Source organism: Neopelma chrysocephalum, unplaced genomic scaffold (assembly GCF_003984885.1).
Source record: "Neopelma chrysocephalum unplaced genomic scaffold, ASM398488v2 Primary Assembly neopelma1_345, whole genome shotgun sequence".
Taxonomy (NCBI): domain Eukaryota; kingdom Metazoa; phylum Chordata; class Aves; order Passeriformes; family Pipridae; genus Neopelma; species Neopelma chrysocephalum.
In genome coordinates this window covers 551659-572297 of record NW_020898009.1, presented here as the reverse complement: position 1 = coordinate 572297, position 20639 = coordinate 551659, and the positions used below count along the sequence as shown (strand labels likewise).

The 20639-nt window shown below is 46.5% G+C and overlaps 1 protein-coding gene across 4 annotated transcripts in view; it reads right to left on the bottom strand.

The window, feature by feature from the left end:
* Positions 1-20639, bottom strand: part of SLC4A11 (solute carrier family 4 member 11) — a 123428-nt gene that overhangs the window by 74392 nt on the left and 28397 nt on the right. For 2 of the 4 annotated variants that reach the window (XM_027705563.1, XM_027705562.1), the window contains exon 2: positions 7513-7563. In XM_027705563.1, coding sequence (XP_027561364.1) covers positions 7513-7563 — 51 coding nt within the window. Of the gene's footprint in view, positions 1-7512; positions 7564-18437; positions 19052-19692; positions 19846-20639 lie in introns of those variants that run through there. The other 2 variants (XM_027705567.1, XM_027705565.1) reach the window with 2 other exon arrangements.

The window sequence follows — 20639 nt, the reverse complement described above, 5'->3', positions numbered from 1 at the left end:
AAGGCCAGGCTGGATGGGACTCTGAGCATCCTGGTCCAGTGGAAGGTGTCCCTGCCCACACAGGGTTGAAAATAAGTGATCTTTAAGGTCCCTTCCAACCCAAATCATTTTGTGATTCTAAGATTCCATCCACAGCCTCCTCTCATTGCCTCCTCAAATCCACTTCCTCTCCAGGCTCCTGCTGCCAGCTCTGACAAGGTGCCTGCCCTGCAGCTCTTTTGCTTCTGAGCTGGGTTTTAAGAGCCCAGCAGTGACTTGAGCTGCAGCAGAGGTGGCATTGCCTCTCCCACAGCAGCTCTAGTGGCACCTGGCAGCTGCAACTTGGGGTAATAACAGCAGCAGAGTGGGAGTTTGCAGGAAGCACAGCTTCAGCCACATCAGATATGTTCCCTAGAAAAGCTTAATTGCTCCGTGGGAGCAGCGCTCACAGCCCAGGGGCTGCAGATTTCTCCAAAAATACAAAGAAAAACAACAAAAAAAATCCTTATCAGGCTCAATTTCCTGGGAGAAAAGCAGCAATATTACTAAAAACATCACCTCACACCCAGGGTGAAGAGACTTATTCCAGCCACAGCCCCTGCACATCCTCTCATTGTGTCTCAGAGGTGACAAAGCCCATTGTGGTGCTTCAACCAACACCCCCAGGGCAGGAGCCAACTGACTCAAAGCAGTTTTTCTGGAAACACCTGATTTTCACCCTGGGCTTCCAAGGCAGTGTCCCCTCCGAGTCTGGAAAAGCTGTTCTCATTCATAGCACCTGTTGGCACAGCAGTGCCTGTTCCCTCAGCCAAAAACCCAAGCCCCAGCTTCCGGAATCATGGAACAGCATCTCCTCTTCTTCACACAAGTGGTAGTTGCCCCCTCCCAAGAAAGTCTCTTCAAAAAGCCAGGAAGCTAAAAGCTGCATTAAAAGAGTTTTTTTGAGCTGTGACTGGCACTCCAACACTCTCAGCTAGTCGTGTTAAAAGCCATTTTGGATTTCTCCAGTGAGTTTTTAGGCAGAGAAGGCAGCAAGTTGTTTTGGAAGAACTATTTTTGCATCCATTTTCTCAGAAGAATTACAGCCCTAGTACAGAAGGACAATAAAATTAATAACAACACCATAAAACTTTTAAAGGTAAAGGAGCATCAACAGGGACATGGGCATTACCCTAAAATCCAGTCTGGCACTTTGAGCATCCCCAGTGCTCAGCTGTAACATGTTCAACTCAGGAGAGATTTAAGCCCTGTATCAACCTAAAAACTAGTCATGATAGTGGCATTAAGCTCAAAAAAAGTCAGTTCATCTAATTTTTCCATTCAAGGATTTTCAACTTGCTCTGGCCAACAGCACACACTAATTCTCAAGCAAGGCATGAAGTTTTAATCAATCTGAGCTGAAGTGATCAGCCTGAGCTTTAAGCCAGCAGAGGGGGGGGGTTGCTTTGTTCCCCGAGTGTTGCAGGTTCCCAGATTTGCTGCATCACTCGGAAAATACCCAAATCCCCAACTTTGGGTGCAAAAGGAAACAATTAATAATGAAGCCTCCACCTCCATTCTGACCTTTACACTCTGCACAGAAACACGGATTCCTGTTGCCTCCATAGGTTAGGTAACCTTAGAGTTAGTTAATATTGGCAGGGATAAAGCAATTGAAGGATTCAGGAGAGACTTGGAAGAACTTTAAGTGTTATCAGAACGTTACTCTAGGAAAAAAAAAAAGGGGTTTAAAGAGCACCCTACTCACACACAAACCAAAGCAAGTTTTTGGCCACACATCATATGCTGATTCCAGCACAATCATCATTTACCCAAATAAGTCTCTATTTTTTCAGATAAAATGAGAACAATTGTATTGATAAACAGCATTTTTCAGGTAAATATTTGCCTAAATTTTACACATTCCTGCTGAGGTTCAACGTTAGGGGTTTAACTTATCGCTTTGCATCACAAGAGTCACGAAAAAATCCCTTCCTTCCTTCCTAACAAATTGCTCCATTTCACAGGCAAGAAGGACTGCAGGGCTGCAGCCACCCAGCAACACCCTCCCGGGGCTGCTTCTCCAGTCACATTCCGCAAAGCTGTCTCCCTCTAAATTAAAAATTTAAGCCACGCTGATTAAATAAAGCAGTTCTGCATACAGCTGGATGCTCCCTAGAATTTTAAGCTCTCTCCCTTTGGTTCACAGCTCAGAGAGTCCCTGGCAGGGCTCGCTGGTTTCGTCCTAAGGAGATTTGCCCGTCGTGTGGCAGCCACGTGGACACGGGTGATGCCAGCCCAGGAGAACACTGGGGGGGGCTGGGGGTGTCCACAGACCTTGTTGTTGCTGACAACTGATTGGGAAGGGCCCAGAGTTTATCCTGCTGTGCTTAGAAGAACTCCTTTATCAAGTTTCCCAGAGAAGCTGTGGCTGCTCCTGGATCCCTGGAAGTGTCCAAGGCCTGGAGCAACCTGGGCTAGTGGAAGGTGTCCCTGCCCATGGCAGGGGGTGGAATGAGATGAGCTTTGAGGTCCCTTCCAACTCAAGCCACACCAAATAATTTGGGGTGGCACAGGTAGACTAATGGCTTTTTCCAGATCACCTAGATGGGATTTAGAGGAGTGTCCTCCAATCCCAGCCCCTCAACGGGTCCCTGAAGGGGCAGAAGAGCCAGGGAAGCGTTGGGTGGTGGTTCCTGTCCCTTCATCAGTCACTTGGAGCCCATCAGAGATGGGTGTGCAGCCTTTTGGAGCAATGACCACCTGCTGGGATGATGTCAATCCATTACCTAAGCCCTCAGAGGGCTTCAAAAGCACAGATTAAACACCACCCTCCTCATGTAAAGGAAAAAAAAGAATCCAAAGCAGAGGTAGAAAGCGTAGAGCAGGTGAGTCACCAGGACCAGACCTGTATCCTCCAACATCCCTCCACTCCTGGCTGACCATAACCTCCCAACCCTACTTTGAATCAGTCTTTTGTCATGAAGAGCCAGAGGAGAACATCAAGTTTCCACTGCCACTTCAGTGATAATTCGTAACAGAACTGAAAGAACTGATCTGCTAGGAAAAAAAAAAATTAAATAAACAACACCCAGGCACTTTTGAATTAATTCCAGTATTGTATTTTGCAGCCAGATTTCTAGGAAATGTTGTGAATAATCCAAGTAATTCAGTGGAGTGTTTTTATTTTTTTGTTGTTGTTGTTTTTACAAAACACAGCAGCACGTGGAGTTTCAGCTCTGCAGCAGAACCCTCAGAAATCAGGAGGGTTCATTTTATTACAGGCCTCCTGATAGTTTTCAGAAATGAAAACCTGCAGGAGACCTGGGAGCCACCCCTCTTGTGCTCTCAGGTTGCAGCATCTCCTGCTGTAAAAACTGGGCATCTCGTGGGGGAAAACCCATTGCAAAAGGATTCGTTTCACAAAGACATTGAGATTAATCTCCTAGTTAAGCAAACAATTCCAAGACAGATAAAGTCAAATATAAATAAATAAATAAATAAATAAAGGAAAAAACCCCCACAGCACACATACCAGGCTGAACTGCAAACTGAAAAACAAAAACAAGCAGCTAAAATATATCCAAACATCCCAAGTCAGACTGGGGCCTTGGGGCCCTTCAGCACAACTGCAATTTACTGTGCCAGCAAAACCAATTAATAAGTCAAAGGAGACCAAGCACTGAGGGATTTGCTCTGGAATACAAAGAAAAAAAAAGATGCTGCAGGATTTGTTGAGCCAGCTCTAAAACAATGCTCCAGTTCAGAGATCCCCAGCATGATACTGGGACTCCTTCCTGTGGGTTTTGCAAGAGGAACTGGAAAACCTCTGGGTTTGCGTCTTATCAGGAAAAGTTCTTGGCTCAATTAAAAACCTCATCATATATTGGTTGAATTTAATCACTTGCAGGTAATACCTGTGGACTTTGGAGCTAATCCACCTGCAGCAGGCACTGGATATTCCTCCACTGCCATGGAGGCTGGAGGAATATCCAAGAGATATTCTGGCAGCCAAGAGAAAACGTGGGGTTTGATCAGAGTTATTGTGAGCCCTGATTGCTGAGTTGCACTTCATCAGGACTCCAGTTATCCACAGGTTTGGATTGGGCCTCCACAATCATCTCATTTGCCAGGAAGAAAACTCATTTGTCAGAACAACCTTTGGCAAAATTTAGGTGAGTTAAAAACCACACATGGGGCGGGGATGGGGAAACCAATTATCACCAGGGCCTTTGCTTGTGCAAGAGGCTTGTTCCACAGACCAAAAAAAAAAAAAAAAGAGTAAAACATGGATTTTCATCAGCAAGGTGAAAGAGGACAGCTATGAAAACTTATAAAAAAAACTATAAAAACCCAAACATGGGTTGAAAACAGACCATGGCCAACAGCTCCCATCCCTCTCTCCATCAGAAACCTCCAGCTGGGCAGGAATAAATTTATTTCCTTATTTTTCCTCTTGATATTGCCTCTATAGAGCAAGCTACTAACCTGACTTTCCATCCCCACCTCCCAGTTACATTGGGAGAATTTACCTTCTGCAAGGCACTAAAAGCCACAGAAGTGGCCCTCAGGCAAGTTTTTCCACTACTAGAGAAAAATCAGAGTATGCTGCAAACTGGAACTTGTAGCTGAAGGCATGGGCTCCTTTGAAAACTTCTTAACTGGCTAAAAATTTGGCAAGTTTATCAAATAAACTGGTCCATGGTTGGGACCACAACAACCCTCTGAACTTCCCAAACACACACATATTAGATCACTAGAAAATCATTCTGGGTTTTTCTTCAGCTCCTGAGTAATTAACACAGCTACAAATTATTAAATACTTGACTTTTTAACAAACAGCAAATATCCAGGAGGTTCTTACAAAGCTCTGCTATGGTGCTGCAGCCAAGATCCTCCTCACTGCAACACTTTAAACTAAAACTGAAGCCTCAGCTTTTGAGTTTTAACATTGCTGCAGCTGCTTTGAGAACGCAAGAATAAAGACAAAAACAAAAAAAAGTTACCTCTGGCAAAAGACAGACCCAGGCTCTGAACAGAGCCTCAGATATGCTCAGAAACAAAAACATCCTAATTACTAAGGATACAGAAAGCCATATGTATATGCAAGATCTCAGAAGGAGATAAGGGAAGAGCTCCACTCTGCACAGAGCAAGAGTATCAAAAGATGTTTCTCTACTGAGAAAGGGGAAAAAAGCACCATAAAAAAAAATCAAACAAGATGTTAATTTTTCTTTGCCTTCCCCATCACACAGCTTAGGGGACTGCTTTTTCTGTTTTAAAGGCGGGGCAAGAGCATCTCTTGGTGCCCACAGTGAACTGGAAGATCCCAACAAGTGGTACCAAGAAGCAGCTTAAGGATTACAGAGCTAAACTTCAAAATGGCTCGTTTTGAAACTGTGTGGAAAGGTAACTTCTTTATCTGTGGTTTCCTCTGGCCCTGATGAAGTTTTTGGGTAAGGCTTAGGGAATCTGAGCGCACGGAACTCCTGCCCAGTGAGCACCAAAGCGGTGGGAATATTCCCCCTGGCACCCTGTGAGATGTGCCGCCCATCTGCTCCGAGCTGGAGCACAAACCCTCCGTCAAATCAGGCAGCACGAGGTGACTCATCACCCAACTGCAGCTGAACCCTTGGAAAAGGTCAGTTTGCAATGAGGAACAAGAGCAGCAGCAGATCCGAGCGTGACATAACCAAGAAATCCGCTGCATTTCCAATGGCTGATAACGCAGCGCTCGGTGCTGCTTGTGGGACGAGCAGGAACTTGCAACATCCCCTCCTTCCCCAAAACCACACAAGAACGTAACAGGAAAGCATCACACACAGTGGCATGAAGCCCTCACTGGCAGCCCTAAGGTGCTGCCTCCTTAAGACAAAGGAGGAAGCTGAATAATAACACAAACAGAGGGCAGAAATGTCAATTACTGTGGCACCAAGGCAACAAAAAAAAAAAAAGAAAAAGAGAGTTGAACAAGGGATGCCACAACTACAAACATGTGCTCTAAAAACACTCAGATCTGCTTTTGGATTGTTTTTTTTAATTTGGATAGTTCAAGGAAGATAAGACAGTCCTGGAAGGGGACATGTAGGGCTCCATAAATGCCAGGACAGAGAGCTGTGCTTGTGTTCCCTGGGGCAGGAAGGATTGGGATGAACTGGGTGGCTGCAGAAGACACACAGCTTTGTCTTACACCTCCAAAACCAGCAGTGTTTCTCACCAAACCCTTACAATGCTTTCAGCCAGAAGCTGGAGGCTTAGTCACCTCTCCAGGTCCCAACCTGGATCATCCCCTTATATTCCCAGTCCTCAAGAAAGCACTAATCACATCCCGAGGGGCAACGAGCGAGGTGGAAGGAAGGAGCAGGGCTACCAAGACCTCCTGCCCCACGTACCCTGAGAAAACCTCCCCGAGGTCAGACATTAATTTCTGCCCTTCTGCAACTCAGAAAAGATCTCCCACTAGATATGAGAGGATTTGCTTCCAGTTTCATCCTTTGACTCCCAAAAATTGACTCCATATAATGCTTTCAGAGAAAACAAGTAAGCCAGTGCCAAAGGAATCGTTGCCACCAGCGGTGCTGGATTCTCTGCAGGTGACACCTGGCAGACATTCAGCTTCCCCTTCCAGATCTTAACCTAAGGCTTGGCCCCCTGCAACAAGAAAGATGAGCCCTGTGACAGCTACAAGCATCTCCAGGCCTAAATAACTGGAGAATTTTTTAGTCTTTTCCTCTCACCATTTGGAAGTCCTGGACACTCCAAGCACTTCCAAGGGCAAGAAGCCCCAGGTCCTGAGGGACTGCATCCTAAAGGGGCTGGTCTGGAGTGGAACTCTCCTGAAGATCTCTCCCTAACACCCTACACGTGCTATTTTGGGAGAAACACATGGCACGGGGTTGGAACTAAATGATCTTTAAAGTCTCTTCCAACCAAAATTATTCCCCAAAATCAGAAGTTGGGGCTTCACTGCACTTCAAGTTTGATTGCAGGACACTTTGTCCCTTTATTAGTTGAGCATCTCCAAGATCTCAAGTTACCTTTGTTGAGGTAGATTATACAAGTTTTGAAATTCCACCACTGAATCTTGCTTCAAAGAACAAAAAAAAATAAATCTTTGCACTAAAAGATGGATCTGCCAGGGCCATCCAACATTTACCACCAACATGCTCCGTGGCAGGACGTCCCCAAAGGGATCCAACACCTACACACAATCCCCACTCCAGAAAAAAAGACGAGTCAATACACCTGCCAGGCTGAATTACAGGAAAACATCATGAAAGGACTTGGAAAAACAAGGAGCCACCCAGAATAGTCACTGATGACAACGTGGAGATGATTATTTACTGCTGGACTATCTCAAACATCTACAGGATTTGAAAACACGGAGTCTGCTCCCAGTACAAGGTTACACAGCCACCACACAAGACTGTTTTCACATCACACTCGAGCTAAGTGGACTCTGTTTCCCCTAGTTCAAGTTCTCAGCTCCCCCTGTAGTGCAGCTCTCCCTCCAACAAGGTGGAATTGTGCACAAAAAAGTCAAATAATACTTGCCACTCTCTTCAAAGAAGTATCCATTTCTTGACATCGCTGCTGGTGGGGACTCTGGAAAAAAAAAGGCAGAAAAAAAAAAGAAATATAAGAATCATCAAAATTCTGGATGTTTTCAGCTTCCTGCTAAACTCACTGTAAACCTGGATTACAGCAGAAAGTCACTCCCAAAATACTGCAGACATCAGAATGTCCCAACTTAAACTTTTTAATAAACCAAGTTGATTGACTTTAGTATTTACCAGAACTTTCTGATACAGCCACAGGCAGTACTTGAAAAAAGTTGAGTCTCAGATATCTGGGACTGGGACCACAAAACAGAAGACAAAATTTCAGGATAAGCCTGATCACCTCAGTATCTATCAAACCTGAATAAATATGGCAAAAAAAATACAAGCTAATAATCTAAAAGGTTTTCATAAAAAAAATACAAACCATAACAAAGTCCAGGTAGTACCTTACACTGCAATAAAATAAACAAGTTTGATGTGAAAAAAAAAAAGTCAATTTAGATGAGAATGGGACTTCACATCCTATTCTGCTGCTCCTAATCAATAGGATATCCCCAAAACAGTGCTTGGCACTTGGAGATAAGCCCCAGAACACTTCAGCCTTCCTTGGCCCACTTCCTGAGCTGGGGTCCTGCAGCAACACCATCTGCACCAAGAGGGTCTCACAAGGAAGCCAAACCGGGAAATGACGCTGACCAAGAGCGAGCCCACAAACACAAGAGCACAAAGAATGAATCCCCACAGTTTAATATGGAACATGCTTTTTGTTAGCGAGCCAGTCCTGCAGCAAACTGCTGGCCAGGCGGGTATTGAACATCTCTGGGTGATAAAACAGCACAGCAGCATCTGCTTTCAGGTGTGATCAAAGCCTGGTACCCAAACCCAGCCTGGCTGCTCTGAACACTGACAGCCTGGCACAGCTCAGCCTGCGTGGGCAGAAGCACCAGGTTTCCCTCACAGGTGCGTGGCCCATTTTCCAGCGAGAGAACAGAGTTCTGGATTCCAAGCCTTGAGCGAGAGTCACCCAAACGGTCCCTCAGAAACCTGCTGCTCAATGCTGCCTCTTTCCACTCTTCTTCCCGGCCAAAACGCAATCAGACAGAGGAATAGGCTTGCTCTGTCTTTCCCCACTTCATCAGGCTAATCAAACATTACCTACGCAAGCCTGGGATGAATTTGGGCCAACAAGGAAAGAGGCTTTGCCTGCCTTATTGTTCTGCAGATTAGGTTTCCTGCTTTCCCTTTGAGGCTGTTTCCCAAAGCCCCTTCTTTCTCTACCCCATAACTTTTTTGGCTGATAGATAGCAGGCTTTTTTATTCCTTTTTGCAGTGGTGCCACGTTCGGAAGCGTCATAATTCATCCTGGTCTCCCGGGAGCCTTTGTGCACCAGGCGGATACAAGTCACGCCACTGACGGCAGCACCTTCCAGCCCTTGTGACACTTGTCACCACTGACAGCCCTTGGCTGTGCAGGTTCCTGAAGGGACACCCTGATGACCATTAAAAAGAGAGAGCCAGCACATAAACCAGAGGGCAATTCAAGTGTCTGGTCCACGGGAGAAACACAGTGTTCCAAAGTTCATCCCAGAACAATGGGCCGGAGGAACAAAGGCACTGAAACTGTGGCCAAGGGGCACCCATTACACGAGTCAATTGTTTCCCTCCACCTGGAAGGGAAGGAGAAGATCCATCCAGACTGATTAGCATGCTAATGATCAAAGGAAAGTTCTTCAAAGAGGCTCTTATTGTGTAATGATTGCATTTACGTATTTCAGGGAAACAAACAAATGGATTACCCAAGGAACCGACATTCCCACCAGGATGGTATATCCATTTCTCCCTCCTGTTACGGCTTCTGAGGGAGCCTGGAGTAACATGTTCATCCTTCACTGGGCAAAATGAGACACTTGGCTTTTCCTTTAACTGAACACAGCTATTCCTACAGGTTGATGATGTCTAATGATCAGGAATTACTTGGTTTATTCCTTGGAAATTTCTTCCAACTGCAGCATTGCCTGGATTGACGTGGCTGATAAAGCAAAACACTTTGGTCTCTGAGCAAGAAGTCACCACAAAAACCACCTTTACTTTGGTGGCTGCTTGGACTGGGCATGAAAAGGGCAAGGCTGGGGTGTTAGAGCAGGCAGTGCCATTTCATTAGGTGGCACTCGTCCCTCTGAGTCACTAATGAGCAACAGTCCCCCAGGCAACACGCTCGGGCAATTATGTTGGAGGTGCTGTTTTTTCAGATGAGTCATAAAACAGAGGTCTTAACCTTGTAATTAAAGATGCAATGGCACGTTTGGGAAAGGAAAAAAAGAGAGAGAGTCAGGCGTTCACCCTACTATGTCCTGGCAGAAATCCAGCCCTGGCAATTTGAGTTCTCCCAACATAATGCTGTCCCACAGCACCAACCCAACTCAGACTTCCAAAACAGCCTCGTTGGCGCCTTTGGAAAAGCTGTTACACCCCCCACGGAAGGGGCTACGCACATGAACAGCAGGAACCTGCCTGTAACGTGCCCAGGAGGGAAAAGGTGATGGGGTGTTTACACAAGCCCAGACACACCAAAGGGAGGGATGGGACTGGCTGAAAGGTCAAGAGATTTAGCACGAGTGGGAGGTAGGAAGGGTAAATTGGGGGCTACATCGCTGCTCCTTCCCTGAGGATATAGAGAACACAACGCCCACCCAAGTTTTTCGTAGAATAATTCGGGTTGGAAGGGATTTCTAAAGGTTATCAAGTCCAACTCCCCTGCCATGGGCAGGGACTTGTTCAAACTCTATCAGGTTGCTCAGTGCTCTGTCCAACCTGATCTAGAATATTTCCAGGGATGGGGCATCCACCACCTCTCTGAGCAACCTGTGTCAGTGCCTCACCACCCTCACTGTAAAAAGTTTTCTTATATGTAATCTACATTGATCCTCTTTTAATTTAAAACCATCACCCCTTGTCTTATCACAAGCCCCTCTAAAAACTCTTGCCTCCATTCTTCTTCTAGGCTCCCTTTAAGCATTAAAATCTCAGAGTAAGGTCTCCCCAGAGCCTTCTCTTCTCTCCAGGCTGAACAACCCCAAGTTTTTAACTAAGCAGAGCGAAGGAGACAGATCTCAGGGGGGATTTCAATGAATATCTTCTTTCCTCCTTTCACATCAATCCCTTTCTCCCCATATTTCCCGGAGTTCAGCAGAAGCAAGCATTCCTTATGCTAATGGATGCTACCTAAGGCCAAGGCCAGCTAGGCTGTGCTTAAGTGCAGGTTCAGTAGCAGCCAGCAGGACAAACACATCAGCAGCTCCATCTGCCTCCTCTCTCATGAGGCTTATGGGATTTAATATCCAAGGTCTTGGCTCCTCAGCCATGTTTTGCTGGAGACAGGAGCAATGGGTTTGAGTTGTGCAGAGCCCTCTTTTCTCCAGCAATCAGGTCCATACCCACCTGACCACACACCAACCTGCATTTCCTCTCCCCACCTCACCTCCACTCTGGAAATTAGAAGAGTTCGACCACGGGGCAGTTATAAAACACCACAGTCATTGATGCAAGTGTTTGGCTTCAGGAAGCCTGGGCAGGAACACAAGTCTCCCAATTCATTAGGGACCAACATGATAACGGCTCCAGGGTTTGCCTGAAGCCCCAGGAGCATTTCCATGAAGAATAAATCATCCTCCAGCCTGCAAAGGTTGAGGAGTTCCCCCTCTCCATCTTCACACCGCGTCCCTCAGACCCACCAAAGCCACGTTGTTGGTTCCTTCAGCCAGGTTTTCTTTCAAAGATTTCAACGATCAAAAAAAGAAAAAAATCCAGGCAAAGCAATTTCAGCAAGGTCAAGCTTCTAGAGACAAAGCCAGAAAGCATCACCCCAAGGAACTAAGATACACAGCACTCTCATTCCTGTGCCCCCAGTTTCTCTCACCATGTCCTCATTCTCCAGACTCTCTCATTCAACACCTACAAGGACAACCAGACTCTCCATCTGCTCTCCCTCCAAAAGCAGAACAAGATGCCACCTTCCACTACCTGCCAAAAAGCACAATTTTAAGCTGTTTTGACAATTTAAGCCGTGCTCTTCGTTTTCAAGAGTTAATTTACTCCAGCAAATAAAGTTTCTACTGCCACCCCACTTTATTCCCTGCAGGGATGTCTATTAAATGAGACTAAATTGGAAAGGCAGTGTCACTACTTCGTTTCTTCTTCAAAAGGAAAATTTCTGAGCTTTCTGAGCACTGAACTCAAAAGGTAGAAGTGAAGAGCTGAAGCGCTGCAGAAGAGAAAGCAAAGCTTATTTCTTCGGACTCAAGGATTCAGCTTAAGATTTCCTGAGTAAGCAACTCCCCTTGGAGTTGAGGCAGTGGCAGTGACCCCAAGAGCCACCAAGGCAGAGGTATTTCAGAATCACAGAATGGTCTGGGCCAGAAGGGAGCTAAAAGACCATCTCATTCCAACCCCCTGCCATGGGCAGGGACACCTCCCACCAGACCTATATATGAAGTTTACTTTTCAACTGATAGCACAGTCAAGTTTGCTGTTTGTTTAAGGTGCTTAGTTGTAGGTCTGGGACAAAACCAGATGATCCACTGTGGGAAGCATCAGACAAGAAGTGGGTATATTTCCTGATTTCTGACATTCTTATCATTTTTACATTTACATTTAACAACAAAGCCCCAACCCTGCCATCCTCCATTATTAAATTCCTGTGGGCACCGTGTCTCAGATCTAATAACCCATTTCAACTCCCTTGTTTTAAAGTTAGTAATAAGTTCTTCTCTTGAGCCTTGCAATATTAGTTGGATTATGAATAAAAACACATTCTCTGGATACTTGGGTAACTCAATTACAATGTTCTGCTGCTGGCATCTTCCAAGTAAACAGCCCTCTGCAGCACAAGCCTTATATTGAAGTAAAACACAGCTCTGCAACAAGCTTTCTACAAGTAGTACCACAGCCTTTGGCTTTTAGGATTTCTCTGCAGTAAATCTCTCCACAGTTTTGGTGGCTTGATATTTAATTGGAGTTTACTTTGAGACAACACCAGTTTGAGAGGGTTACTGGAAAGGCACGTTTTTATTTACAGATCCTTTAACACTGGCAGCTTTCAGGCTGTACATCTGGAGAATTTGGTTACCCCACAAGTACTGACCAGAAAACATCAGGTACCTTCATCATCTCTTACTCAGGGTGTGCTCCGATATCCCAGTTTCACAGAATTTGCCTCAGAAGGAACCTTAAAGCCCATCCATTTCCACCCCCTGCCATGGGCAGGGACACCTTCCACTAGCCCAGGTTACTCCAAGCCCCATCCAACCTGGCCTTGGACACTTCCAGGGATCCAGGGGCAGCCACTACTTTTCCCACAAATTCAATTTCCACATCTTCAAAATTGTTTTACTGGAGCTCTCCGGACGTTTCTCAAAAACTCATCAGCACGTGCAATGTCCTGCCTTAAAGCTGATAAAGCAAAACATTTCAGTGTCCAAGAGAGAAGCCACCACAAAAAAAAAAAAAATCTCTTATTCAGCTGAAAAAGCCTTTAGACTTTCCCCATTTCCTCCCAGGAAGAATTACCAATTCTCACTGTGACAGACTGAAACTGGATGGATAACTGGAAAGAAATCTACTTCCCAGAAGACATTCAGGGCTTTAGCTTTGAAGTAAAGTTTTGGTTACTTCAAGTTGATTTCCAGGAGTTTGTCAGTCAGTGTCCATCAGATAGTTGGGCACCCAACTGCACAATGGGCAGTGTTGCAGTTTTGCATCCCCTCAAACAGATCCAGGCCAAATTCCAGGTTGGACAAATGTATTGTCTCATCCAAGGCTTTGATCTGGTGGGAAATGATGCAGTTTCCCCTGTGCAAGGCTCCACCAGACCTGGTGTTCAATATTAAACTCTGAGATCACTTCTTATTCTTTGTTCTCTCCACCCCAACATGAATTAACATCCCAGGGCAAGGCACCAGGCAGCTGCACTCAGGTTCCTTCAGTTTGGGGCAGGGGGGAGAGCCCCAATTTATGTGCTTTAAATACCCAATAACCAAAGGATGCTGCTCCCCTCCACCTTCCCAAGTCAGCACAAGCACAGACAGACTTGAGAGAAAAATCACACACATGAGAAATAATATCCCAGGGGAAACCTGCAGGAGAGGAGGACTTTTTTTTTTTATTAATTATGTGGAGCAGTGACTGAAAGGAGCCTTCAATTGAGCTTAAAAATCTCTGTGTGCAGCAAGAGTTCAACTGGAGGAGGATGAGGAAGCCTCAAACTCCTTTAATAACACAACTGTATCACAACAGAACAGGACAAGAGCTTGACAAGCAGCAAATCTGATAACACTGATGAGATGATCAGCTCCAAATATATCAAAACTACAGTGTTTTTTCCCCACAGAGCCTCTCTCATGCTCTTAAAACATGAGATTCTGGGAGTTTTCAGGAAAGAACCAAGCAGTGTGGTCTCTTGGTGGAGACATTCCCTGCAAATTATTTAAAACCACTCAAGTCAGCAAGAAAGAATGGACAGCAGCACACAAAAAGCTATTCTGCCTCAAGTTGCCACTTCTCATTTCTATCCACACCTCCAGCAGCTGATTCCTCCCCACAAGCCCTGGATATTTCAGCTGGAGAACAGTGGTGAAAGCACAGCTCACGCTGGCACAGAGATGAGAATATGTCCCTCTGCTGCTGTTCTGGGCAATCACGACCGACAGACAGGGCAAGAGCTGGAGATTTGACTTGTTTTTCTCTACACCCCGAGAGGTGTGACAAAAAAAAACCCAAACAAACAAAAAAACCCCCACCAAAAACAAAGAAAAGTAACCACAGAAATCGGGGTTTCAAAACTGATCGCTGTAATTCAAGGAAGTGTAAGATGAGTAAGGGATGACTGTTAATGCTCGGGCAGGAAAACGCCTGGTAAATAGTGGATGATGCTGCCTGTGGCAAGCCCAAACACTGCCCTCTCCCCAGAAAACATTGATAATGGCAAAGGAAAACAGAACAGAAATGACTCAAGAGGGGTAAAAAGACCTTTTGTAAGTGATTAAATGGGAAATATCAGCACTGGGAGTTCCAGGGAGTTTTTTTCCTCGAAGGGCTGAGTCAAAAATCAACTCAGGGACAGCTCTTCACTGCAGAGTTATGGCCTCACTGCCCCTTTCTCAGTGCAGACACACAGCCATCCCCAGCAGAGCCTGAGGGGGGATAACCCCTTCCTTCCCAAGGCACAGCAGAGCCCTGTCCCTCCTCCATTTATCCTTTCCCCACCTCAGTGGCAGGGCTGCAGGGAAGGGCTCTGGAAGGACAGGCTGCCCAGCTCCACAGAGCACCAGCTGTGGTCCCTCCTCCCCCCTGCTAGATCCACATCCCCACCACAAATGCCTCAATATCTCCCCAAGACCATTTTTTAGAAGAGCAGAGAGTCAGTGATGTACCAGGCAGCACGTTAAAAGCCTTGAGGGCACATTCCAGCTGGTCCCCACTGGAAGGACAGGCTCCCCTCTGCCCATACCTGCTGCTCCCTGCTTTCCTCAGCTCATCCTCCTCCTCGTGAAACTGCCAAGCCACTGACAGGCACATCCCCCGAAGGAAGGATGGACAGCCTGCCCGGAGATTTAACACAGGCAGCAGGATGGGGCACCAGCAGGTGCTGGCACTGATTGGCAATAAAACTGGTGCTGGCATCGCTTGGCAATAAAACAGGGATATTTACTGGAGACTTTTACCTAAATGGGTCCATAAAAACATCGTCTGCATGCAAATACCCACCAGAAATCAACTTCTGAATTGTTTTCAAGAGGCTCAAAAGATGGTCACGCCCCAGGAAGATTTAAAGCTACCCCAAACCCGTTCAGTAAGCTTTCAGAAGGCAGCGTTGCTCAGAGTAGACACAGAGGAGGAAGGTGTTTTTAAGCAGCCCAGTCCAATGGCAAATTGGTGCTTTATCCAAGAGACTCAGACCTGCAGGGACACAGGCTTTGCCCTCCTTATGTATAAACATGTCCTCTAGCAAACCTTACAGGAGAGGATGTTTTCTGTTAAAGGCAGTTTTAAAGAATTATTCATGTTTAACACACTCCTTTTGCCACAGAATTGCACAGATATATCCCTTCTTCCCCCTGCATCCCGACTCAAAACATCCCTAAAGGACTTTCACTGTTTCTTTGCTTCCCACAAGGGTTTCATTGCCCAAAAATACACATTTTTAAGGCTAAGCAGTCTGGATTATCAAAACAACACCACACCCCTTGGAAGCATCCCATTTCTAAATTTCAGAGAACACAGCACCAGTCCTCTTGTAAATCCCAGGATTATCTCAAGGTGCACAAGTCACCTGGATATAAAGTTTTGCTCCATGGATGTATCTAAACAGTGTCCCCCATCACAGTGTGACCTCCCCAACACCCCAGTCCTGATCCAGGCAGAAAACACAACTTTTTATAGCTCTGAGGCTCAGCAGGCACTAAAGGAATCAAATCATGGATTGTGTGCAAGGAGCTGGATATTCCCCTGAGGAAGGGAAATGGTGTGAGGAGGTCTTAAGTTACGCCACGGCCACTCCGGCAGATGAAGCCCCAGAACTAATTTCCACAGTGGCTGCCTGTGAAAATAAAGCATCATATTGGAAGGATAAAGCAGGAAGCATCCTCCTGCCTGCTCCCTCCCAGGCAAACACACACCCACACACAGGCTCAGGGATCACAAATGCCTGCTCTCAAAACCTTTTCCTCGCTGCACTGAACGATTCCCCTCCTCATCCCCCCTCCAGAACACCCAGTGCAATAAAACCACGGAATAAAAAAGTCACTGGGTGCAGCAGTGACAGCTCCCAGAGACCTTCCCCTGACAAAACCACCCCATCCACACTCGTGTTTGGATTTTCCAGGAGCAGCCGGCTGCCCAGGTTGACTCATCAAAATTTAGCCCACCCAAACAATTAATATCCGAGGGTGCCTCCCAGAGGTGAGCTGCAAGAGGAAGCCACCCTGTAAATCCGGAGTCGTGAAGCTGCTTTCCTAACAGGATCTCTAATCCCCATCCAGTGGATTTCTTGGTCAGCAGGACAATTTGGGATTTGCCTGGCAGACTACTGAGCTGTTCTCCCCCTTTTTTTTTTTCTTTTTTAAGGTTGAAGGGGAGCTTTTTGTTTAGTTGGACCCTCTAAAAAAAGCGATTTAAGGCTCGCAGGGATTTCTTGCCTCGGTGCTACATGGAGAGGAGTGAAAGCCAATACCTCCAGAGATCCCACAAGCTGGCAAAGGCCCAAGAACAGACCAGTTGAGGCTCCTCAGCAGACTTTTCCTGAAACATTTAAATAATTTAGAAAGCATTAACTCTTACTGACAGCTCCTTCCCTTGCAGGGCCATATCAGAAACCTCATCACTCTTAATCCAAAAGGACAGACACTGCAATAGCCCCAAATCTTGGTCAGGGTTGAATATGGCTTGCAAAAGGTGCCTGGGATATTTTTTCTTTGCTGAAATGCCTTTTCCTTGCATAGGCAGGTCTTTCAGAGACCACCACCTGCCACTTATCTGCAGTGGCACTGTGTAAAACATGCAAAAATGGTTAAGAGACAGTCTGTCAACATTTCCCTTGCTTGGGGCTATTCAGAGGAAGGGAGCTGTTCCCTGGAGTGGTTCAACTGTGTAAATACTGTAAAAATTAAGCAGCACTGAGGTGTAAACTAGTAGCTCTAAGCCCTTCTTTGGGGTCAAGCAGAAGAGATGCTGCAGCACCACCACACTGTAGCATCTTCCCCCCAGGGTACCAGTGTCATGTTTTGGAACAAAGTGCATTTTCATAAAGTTTTTTCCCCCCCTATCTTATCACCAACAGAGATAAAAACGGCTGCTAAAGATGCAGAAGTGGCTGGGCCAAGCTCTTCCAGCAAAGTTATTTCTGTGCCCCTTCCCACCAGCACCCCTCAAAAGGCAGATGGATGGAACAGGGGACCAGCTCTAACCCCCACAAAACCAGAAGTGAGGCCAAACCCAAGATCTCTACTGGAAATGGAAGCAGAGCACTGAGCCCAAGCCACCTGATCAACAAACACATTTTCAGTTGTGGTTCCAATCAAGACACAGAAAGAAAAACCTCCTCCTGCCATGGAAAACGAGAACAGCCCAAAGGAGACCCAAATGGCAACACAGCTGCACTCCACAGCCCCAACCATCCCCTCAAAACCCAGGTTTGCAATTCCCAGCAGGTTCAGCAGGATAACACAAATCACCCCACACAGTTTTCCATGTTTAGCAGCCACAAAACAACATCAGTGACCACAGGAACACAGGTGGGGGCAGAGGCAGCAGCACCAGATCCCATTTTGCCGTCCATCATCAATCCAAAACAAAAAATGCCCCAGTCCAGTGATGAAATAACTGCAGATTGGCACTCCAGGAGATAATGCCACTCATTAGGACATTGTTTATGGTTCACCTACGTGGCTCCCATGGCTACAGCAAGAGGGATGATGTTTGTGAGCATTTGAGAGACATTATACACATGCATTTTGTCTTCACTCAGTCTTCCCCAAGTGAAACATCACCATGTAAAGCCTCACAGACAGGGATGTTTCAGCATTAATTAAGAGAAAAAGCAGAAACAGGTAAGCAGCTCTCCTATGCTCACCTCGAAACTGAATTCCAACCCCGAAATCCAGCACTCTGGTGAATGTAAATGGAATTCAGGAGGTATCCTCCATCCTTAAACACAACAGACACCCAGCACAGGCAACAGATATCATCACTAAGCAGCAAAGCCCATTGAAAACGCATCAAGCCCTGCCTTACTTTAGCGAATTAAATAATTCAACAGCTGGCAGGGCTGGGGTTTTTTTTTTAGATTTCCTGTCCAAACGCATCGCCCAGCAACAGAGTAGTGCTTCAGTTTGAGGAGGTTTTTTTTGTAAGACCACAACTTACCTGCACTACTCCTTTAACAGGGATGCTGCTCCAACAGCTCCAGTCCCCTCCCGGCCGCTCCCCCCCGGGATCCACCACACCTGTTCCCAAATCCCACTCGGCTCAGGTGGCCGAGGCAGCGGCGGCGGCTCGTGCTTTTTCTATGGCTCCAACGTTAATCCATCCAGGGCATCTTTCCCCCTCACTTCCAATTGGCGAGCGGCGGATGGGTGGAGTGAGAGCGCGACCCATTAGCTCCCAGATGGGCTCTCCCTCAATCCCGGCTCTCTCCAAGCCGGGAGCCGCTAATTCCACACACCTGCCCGGCACCCTCTGCACATGCCACCAAGTGCCCCGAAACCCGGGATTTGGGATTTCTCCTCCAGCCACCCAGATCCCGCCGCCTCTCGGAGCTCTTCGCCTCTACCAGCGAGGAGGAAAAGCAGGATAATTAAAGTGACCCAGCGGTTGGGAGCCGCAGAGTTTTGCTGGATGCTGTAGGGAGAAAGCTCCTGTTCCTCCTTAAAAAAATACCCCAGCTTTGTGGCAGGCAGGCTCAAGTGAAGTGAGAAGATGCTGTACCTTACAGAGAGAAGTACAGGGAAAGCCAGAGGATGTGAAGATGCACGAAGAAGAGAGGGAGGGAGGGGGAAAAACCTGCTGCTCAGAGGTAGATACAGCAAATTTCTTAAAGATACAGCTGCCTGCCCGACTGCTGGGCTCTGCTGGTTTATCCAGGCAGCAGTGCAAGGGTTACTGCATGAATTCAATGAGCAGCCTGCATATGGGAATGAGAAACGGGGCAGTAAGTCTGTGCTCTAACGGCAAGTCCCAGAAAATAAAGCTGAAAGACCTCACCTCATCCGAGGAGACTTGTATCCAAAACTCTCTGCCCAGCGCTGGACCTAAAAAGCTTTGGAGGGAAGGTGCCACATCCTCTCCGTCCTGCTCCAGCCTATTCTACTGCTTCACTTTCCTTACAATTGAAGATTTTCATCACAATAAGCCAAGGCTCCCCCAGCTGAATATTTAAAACCCAGAGGAACGGTCCATGCTGGCAAAAAAAAAAACCCCACCAAACAACCAGAAGGAAAAAACCCCCAAACTCCCCAAAGCAACATCAATTCAGCCTTAGAAAAGGCAGAACCCTGAAAGAATAAGACAGAAATAAATTGGTGCATTATCCAAATGTTGGCAAGGCTGGCTCGCTCCCCTACAGTAACTCTGACAATTACTGTGACTTCAGTAAGAAAAAAAAATTCCCAGAGATATTTACCAGGAGGCAGCAAACGTTTCCCGGAGCAAAGCAAGGAGAGGCAGGACCCGGCTGGAGAAGGGGCATCACTTCCAGCAGAGGGATTCAGTCAGAGCCTCATACCCCCATCTCCAGTCCCTGCCACAGACTTGTTTCCGCTGCACGAAACCACAGGCAATGCATGTTTTTAAACACCTCCCACGCATTTTCCCTGCCGAGACTGCTCATCCAGTCTCCTCCATTTTTTTTTTGCATGCCACCTGACAAGCTTTTCCAGGTGAGACCCATCATATTCCAACTGGTAATACGATGCAAAGGAAGCACAGCGTGGTTCATGAAGTGTTGAGGGTGGAAGAGACCCTGGGAGGTCTCTATTCCCAATCCCTGCTCCAGGAAAAACCACCTTTAAAGAGAAATCAGGTTGCTCAAGACTTCACCTCATTGAGCCTGATACCCTTGCCCAAAAAGTTTTATGGGAAGTCCAGACTCCCATCCTTAGGATCAGCACTTACAGCAGAGCTCAGCTCCTAAACCAGCAGGATTCACCAAGTCTCCCCATGTAGATTCTTTTACATTAAAGAAAAATTTGAACCAAACTGATATTTTAAGGTAATTCCTTGTAATGAGACAAATCAGCATTAGAAAAACCTTAATACCTTCTTCTGTGCCCACACTTGATACCTTTAACAACAGTCTAAAGGCCAGAGCTGACAGCATCCCAACCCTGAAGGTGAAACGAGCCTCCAGCAGGTATTTCAGGTTTCAAACACTGCCGGATTCATTTCAGCAAGTGAACGAGCTTATGAAACAAAAGACTGGCTCAGATCAGTTTCTATTTTTATTTTTTCCCCCGTGCTGAGGTTGTTTATCAGCCCTCCCTGGCCAGCCTGGGTGTAGCAGGGACCGGAGCTTGGTGGAGTTGGCAGTGACGAGATGTTGGACCAGGAGAGGTCCGAGAGGGGAGTGCA